The sequence below is a fragment of the Penaeus monodon genome, chromosome 38 (assembly GCF_015228065.2).
Source record: "Penaeus monodon isolate SGIC_2016 chromosome 38, NSTDA_Pmon_1, whole genome shotgun sequence".
Taxonomy (NCBI): domain Eukaryota; kingdom Metazoa; phylum Arthropoda; class Malacostraca; order Decapoda; family Penaeidae; genus Penaeus; species Penaeus monodon.
The window spans coordinates 9,191,335-9,198,834 of NC_051423.1; the positions used below are offsets into that span (position 1 = coordinate 9,191,335).

The following is a 7,500-nucleotide window of genomic DNA, read 5'->3' on the forward strand; positions in this document are numbered from 1 at the left end:
TACTTAACTATCTCCCAACATTTTTAAGATAAAAATTACCAATCAAAAATGGGCTATTTTGAAGTATATTTAGAAAAAAATATCTTGTATAAATATGGACTGTTAAAGAAGCCAAACAAAAAGACTATCAAGTTTCAAGCCACAGTGACAACATAAGTCTTCCCAACTGATGATGCATATAACATGCAAATAAAATCTTATAGGCCTAGTTAGAAAAAGGGAAAAAAGAAAAAAAAAAAGAGGACGGTAAATAAAAAACAGATGTTACCTTTAAGCTTTTGTAGGCATTACCAATTCTAGTTAGTGCTTTAGCTATAAGCTTAAAGTCTGCTCTGTTTTCTCTTCCTACTTCCACAGCCTTCTCACAAGCAGCAATGCATTTCTCGTAGTCCTTCATTTCATAATAGACAGCTGAAAAGGCAAAGAATGTTAAATACTCTCTAATAAAAACAAAATGTAAATTAAATTTATGCATCTACTTTAATGAATTTACTTTTACCACAAACACCATTTCTGTACAAATAAACAAGGATCTGTGAACCATCTTCCAAAACTTAACCCACTTATACAGGATGGCTTCTAATTACATCATAGCAAAAACTTAACTAATAATGGATATCTAATGATGTCATTAGCCTGGATCCTGTTGGTTGGTCCTGGAGCCAGGCTTGGAATGGCATGTACCATACCAAACCGGACTGCCAAAATTTAGTCAACATCTTACCTGTTGTGAATGAGCTAAAGATATACCATAGAGGTTTTTAAATTGAAAGGCACAAGTGATTCCAAGAACTTAAAGAACAAACCAAAAGTTTCTTTAAATATATTTTTAATTAAATTAACGATGATGGGTGTCTCACTGATAAGATGACAAGAAAACACAGTGAAATGCAAGATGCTTGAATTCACTGCTTATTCTCCAACTGGGTCACACATCTCAAGTGCCTCATGACCACGTCCCCGGCAGCAGGTACTCGCTACTATTTACTTGCAGGTAACCTTAGTGGATGGGTTAACTTAACAAGTGTATAGGAGTATGGTTTATATAAAACTCTTTGCTCAATGTAAATGCCTTTTTTTTTTTTCTTCTTCTTTTAAATCTAGGATTGAAGATGTGAGGGGGGGAGCTGCAAGGGGGTGTGGTGGTAATAAGTTCAACCCAATGCTTCTAGGAAAATGCAGTGTTCATTTTTCATTTTTTGGGGGTGAAATATCTCTGCACATAGCTGGCTCTGCTAGTGCTTAGTCACAAAGGAGTCATTTAGTAGACCTTGTGACCTTACTTGATTTCACTTTTCCTTGAATTGGCAGAATTTTTTTTTTACTAATGCTATGAATATCGATAGTGTTACTTTTATTATACATCATAATTACTATAATGTTATAAACACTGGTAACAGAAAAATAAGCTAATGTAAAATATTTTCATAAATCAAGGAAAAGGGGAAACGGGCAAGACAGGCAGCACTCATAAGTGACGCATTGGTCACTTAGTACAAGTGTAGCCATCTATGTGTAAAAACATTTAATAAAGGAAACTCACAGTGAACATGGCATGTACGTATACACTATGCCTGGCAGCACTGGGTTGAAAATATTACATGGTGTGATGATGATTATGTGCTCCTGACCCCCCACCCCACCCCACCCCCATGAGACTACACAATGCTGAGTTTACCTGCTTTGTTACTATAGAAGGTCATGTTGGCTGGGTCAATTTCAACAGCTTTATCATAGTGCTCCAAGGCCTTTTGGAAGTCCTTCTTCTTGTAGGCTTCGTTGCCAGCATCCTTTTCTTTGAGGGCCTAGATAACATAGACGTAAGAATAATATGCTTCTATCCTCTATAAATATAAATCAAATCTAAATGAAATGATAAATAACTTTACATCTCTAATCACAATTGAACTCCTGTACAATAGTAATTAAAAAACTGGTTTTGCAAAGGGACTGCATGTCCTTCTATGTTGATGTCTTGTCAGAATCTGAATATCCTAATAACCTTTTGGCTTAATACATTTATTCTTTTCTATATAATCTATATGTAAAAAAAAAAAAGATAAGAACATCAGAAGTAAAATTTAATGTAATAATAATAACAATAATAATAATAATACCTGATTGGAAATGATGACAGGAAAACAAAATAACTTGGACAATGCCAGACCAAGCCGCCATCCAACATTACCTGCAGTTGCTCTGGAGTCTTGTCAACCTCCATCTTCTCTTCCTTCTTGGGGGGTGGTGTCGGGGTCTTCTTGGGGGGAGGTGAAGGATCAGGTTCCTCCTCATCATCTTCATCCATAGGCATTCCTCCTTTGTCCATTCCTAACAGCACACTTAAGGTGGTTAGGACTCTCTTGTCATTCAACTTTGTACTGAAAAGAAAATGGAAAAGCATTCAATATTTAAAAATTATTGATACACAGTAAGAATGATGAGCAACTCTTTATACAAATGATCCCCTGCAAATCATGTACTATCCATTTGTACATACAAACCTTTATATGCTAATCTGTAAAATCAAGAGTAACAGCAGTAACAATTAATCCTTAAAATTCTAAAAAGACTAGTATAAAATACAGGAACCTAAACCAATTCCTGTTACTTACCCAAGGGCCTCAGGACTGGCAGAGAGTTCATTGATCATCTTGACATATTCTGGGTCCTTCATATATTCTTGAGTACGAGGATCTGTTGCCAAACGCGCCATTACATTTGGATTACTGAATGGATTCATCATTTTGCTTGGCCCATCTCTTGCCATCTGCCATTCAAAAAGAAAGATTAATTATTATTATTATTATTATTATATTATTATTATTATTATTACCTTACACTGCAGTTTCCCTGGATAGCCTTAACATGTGCCACCTGTAGGGGCTCATGTTAGAATGTGTACCAAGTAACAAAATATGTGTAAGTAAATAAATAGAAAATACTGAAATAAATGAAATATTAAATAGGTAACACTGGTAGTGGTCTTCATCAAGAAATCTGGAATAAAATCTTAAAGTCTACCAGATCATATACTGCATACTTCAGTATCAACTTTCAGTGACAAATGAAAAGCTCTGTGTGTGTGTGTGTGTGTGTGTCGGTGTGTGTGTGTGTGTGTGTGTGTGTGTGTGTGTATTGTGTGTGTGCGCGTATTGTGTGTGTGTGCGCGTATTGTGTGTGTGTGCGTGTATTGGTGTGTGTGTGCGTGTATTGTGTGTGCATGTGCGCGTGTGTTGTGTGTGCATGGTGCGCGTGTGTTGTGTGTGCGTGTGCGCGTGTGTTGTGTGTGCGTGCGTGTGTGTGTTGTGTGTGCGTGCGTGTGTGTATTATATATATATAATATAAAGATATTTAAAATATATTTTATAATATATATATATATATATATTATAATATATATCTATATTTTAAAATATATATATATATTAAGATAAAAATATATATATATAATATATATATATATTATATATATTATATATATATATAAATATATATTATATATATATATTAATATATTTTATATATATATATATTTATAATATATAAATATATATTATAAATATTATATATATAATTAATATATTATATTATATATTATATATATATATTATAAAGTAAAATTAATAATTTTTATAAATATAGTAAAATATATATTTTATAATAATATAATTAAGATTTTAAATTATAATGATTTTATATAATATTATATTTAATATATGGGATATAATATATTTTAATATTATTATATATATAGATTATAATATATATATTTTAAAATAATATTATATATAATATTAATAATATATTATATAATATATTATAATATATATATTATAAAAATTTATATATATAAATATTTTATAATAATATATTATAATATAAAATATTTTAAAAATAAAAATAATAATAAATATATATTAAAAAATAATAATTTTAAAATATATATATAATTATATAATAAATATATAATTTTATATATTTATATATATAATTATTTATATATATTAATATATATATAATAATTATATATATTAAAATATAATATATATAAATATATTTAATATAAAATATATATAAAAATTAATTATATATATATATAAATATATATATAATAATATATATATATATATAAATATAATTATATATATATATTATATAATATATATATATATAATAAATAATATATTATATAAAATAATATATAATATATATAGATAAATATATTAATATATATATATAATATATATATATATATAAATATAATATATAAAATATATTTTTAAATAATTTTTATATATTATATATATAAATTTATATAAAATTTTAAAAATTTTATATAAATATATATATAATATATAATATATATAAAATATAATATAAATATAAAATATATATATATATAAAAATATAAAAAATATAAAATATATATTATAATATTATAATAATATATATATATATATTATATATATAATTTTTTAATAAAATATATATATATATAAAATATTATTTATAATTTATATATATATATATATATATATATAATATATATTATTATATATTATATATATAATTATATATATTTATAAATATATATAAAATTTTATATATTATATATATAATAAAAATATCTATATATATATAAAATATATATATATATATATATAATAATATATATAAATAAAATTTAATATATATATATATATAAAATATATATATATATATAATAAATTATAAAATTTATATTATTATATATATATAATTAATATAATATTATTATAATATATAAAAAATATATATATAATATAATATATATATATTATATATATATATATATATATTATAATATAATAATATATATTATATATGCTGTGCATGCCACACCCCAAAAAAGAAAAAATAAATAAAATAAATAAAAAAAATTGAGAGGGGTTGATGCTTTGAAGACAAATGACAAGCACACAATGACTGGTCCTCTTACCTTTGCCCTGCACTCTGCAAGACCATCTTTTAGTTGCTGGTTGTTAGGATCTAATGCAGCCCTTTTTTTTAAAAAAGCGACGCCTTGTTAAACGGCCCTAATATTTTAAAGCGCTCCTTTTCGAGAAAGCCCTGAGAAGTGTTTGATTTTTTGTGGCTTGTGAAGTAAGGAATGGAATAGGGAAAATATAATGATATACATAAAAAAGGTGAAGTACATAAAGGGAAAAAAAAAAAAAAAAAAAAATACATACCTTTCCCCAATCAGGTTTGTATAGTACAGTCTTGTCTGCATCTAAAAGAGCCTCATGGTACTTCTCCATCTTTGCATATGCAGCTGATCTATTGGGGAATGAGAGCAAATATTTGAACAAAGAAGTAATAACCACTCAAACAGATACATACATTTCATAATATAGATTTCCACTTATGGTATCATATTCATTGAAAAGATAATGGAATCACAGAAAGAAGGGATGAGAATGGAGTAGAAGAGGAAGAAAAAAATGAGACAGGGAAAAGAGAAAAAGGAGAGGAAAGAGAGAGAGGGGGGAGAGAAAAGAGAGGAGAGAGGAGAAGAGAGAGGAGGGGAAGAGGAAGGGGAGAAAAGAGAAGAAAAAGAGAGAGAAAAGAGAGAGAAAAGAGATAGAAGAGAGAAAAAAGAGAGAGAGAAAGGAGAAGAAAAGAGAAAAGAAAAAAAGAGAAAGAAAAGAAGAAAAGAAAGAGAGGAGAAAAAGAGGGGGGGGGGAAGAAAAAGGGGGAGGGGAAGGGGAGAGGGAAAAAAGGGGAGGAGGAAGGGGAAGGGGGAGAGAGAGAGAGAGAGAGAGAAATTAAGGTTAAACCCATAACCTGTTCTTACAAACAGGTTTTTCTGGATCAAGTGCAATAGCTTCTGAGTATTTATTAACAGCTTCTTGCACATTTCCGGCACTAAGAGCAGCATTACCCTCATCCTTCAAGGCGGCAGCCTAGGGCAGATAACATACATTAAGTTGTGACTATTAATAACTTCAGCTATTGAGCCCTTTATCCTATTATTTCCCCATAATCATAGGATAACTGACAACTAAGTATCTATGTAATTCTTAGTTTCATTTGAAGCCCATTAAAATTTATTTACTTCAGTAGTGAATACTTATGCATTCTCCTTTGGAGACGATGCAATGCTAATACCTATATATTGTGAATTTCCCACCAAAACACAAAGATATGTAACATAAATCATAGCCATAGAAAATATATCATAGAGAAAGTTGTGCATTTGAAAACTTATCATTGGTATTAACTGAACACATCTTGACTAGTTAAAATTCTGTGCAGCCTAAACTCTCAGGCCCCATGTACCACAGCATGGTAATGTGTGGTACTGATACACTAGTTTTAGTGGTGTATATTGCACCAGTGAAGTTCTAGTTTGTGGTTTTGATAAAAAAAAGTTGGCCTAAATTTCTGCAAAAGCATCCAGTCATCATATTGAAGGCTGCTATAAACTGTGATTGAGTTTAGATACTAATAGCATAACATATGAGATGCCTATTCTTGGCATGACATACGTACCCTATGGAAGCAAATGTTTAAAAATGAACGTGTACAATGCCTAAACTGGAGACAAAAACCATAGTCTAATTGTCTACAACCAGCCTACATCCTGAAACCCATCAAATTTGATATGGATGGAATACTGTCTACAAACCAAATACAGTTGAAGGGACTTTGCCATAGGCCTTAATAAAGATATGACCTTAACCCAGTGCTGCCGGGCATGGCATGTATGTACATACTATGTCCATTGTGAGTTTACTTATTGTTTTTAACCATAGATAGCTACACTTGCACTTAAACATAGATAGCTACACTTGCACTAAGTCATCAGTGAGCCAATTATGAGTACTGCCTGTCTCGCCCGTTTACCCTTTTCCTTGATTTATGAAAATATTTTACGTAGTCTTATTTTGCTGTTACTAATGTTTATAACATTATAGTAATTATGTCTATAATAAAAATAACACCACTGACATTCATGGCATTAGTAAAAAAAATAATAATAATAAAATGAAAATAAAAAAATAAAAAATAAAAAATAAAATCCTGCCAATTCAAGGAAAGGTGAAATCAAGTAAGGTCACAAGGTCTACTAATTGACTCCTTTGTGGCTAAGCATTAGCAGGGGCACCAATGTGCTGAGGCATTCTCTCTCTCTCTCTCTCTCTCTCTCTCTCTCTCTCTCTCTCTCTCTCTCTCTCTCTCTCTCTCTCTCTCTCTCTCTCTCTCTCTCTCTCACAAAAAAAGTGCATTTTCCCAGCATCATTGGGTTAATTCTATGCATCATTATATTTACAGACCATGTTTAAAATCACAAGGAAAAATAAATTTGACAACCATCTTCAGTTATTTTCAATGTATTGTGGAATGCATTATCACATAATGCATATATTTAGTTTATCAACTACCTTTATAAGTAGATGTAAGAAAACAAAAATAAAATACTACTAATAATTATTCATAGAAAGAAATACATCAAAT

The 7,500-nt window shown here is 28.9% G+C and overlaps 1 protein-coding gene and 1 long non-coding RNA gene across 2 annotated transcripts in view; both read right to left on the reverse strand.

Annotated features, from left to right (window-relative positions):
• The window catches only part of LOC119596590 (stress-induced-phosphoprotein 1-like), an 11,045-nt gene extending 5,936 nt beyond the window's left edge, over nucleotides 1–5,109 (reverse strand). Inside the window, exons 1-5 of the mRNA XM_037945911.1 lie at nucleotides 4,979–5,109; nucleotides 2,613–2,767; nucleotides 2,189–2,378; nucleotides 1,679–1,805; nucleotides 269–411 (exon numbers count right to left, since the gene is read on the reverse strand). Coding sequence (XP_037801839.1) covers nucleotides 269–411; nucleotides 1,679–1,805; nucleotides 2,189–2,378; nucleotides 2,613–2,767 — 615 coding nt within the window. The 5' untranslated portion in view covers nucleotides 4,979–5,109. The remainder of the gene's footprint in view (nucleotides 1–268; nucleotides 412–1,678; nucleotides 1,806–2,188; nucleotides 2,379–2,612; nucleotides 2,768–4,978) is intronic.
• Nucleotides 5,110–5,843: 734 nt separating this feature from the next.
• LOC119596591 overlaps nucleotides 5,844–7,500 on the reverse strand; it is a 2,960-nt gene continuing 1,303 nt past the window's right edge. The window contains exon 2 of the long non-coding RNA XR_005230772.1: nucleotides 5,844–5,945. This is a non-coding gene — a long non-coding RNA (uncharacterized LOC119596591). The remainder of the gene's footprint in view (nucleotides 5,946–7,500) is intronic.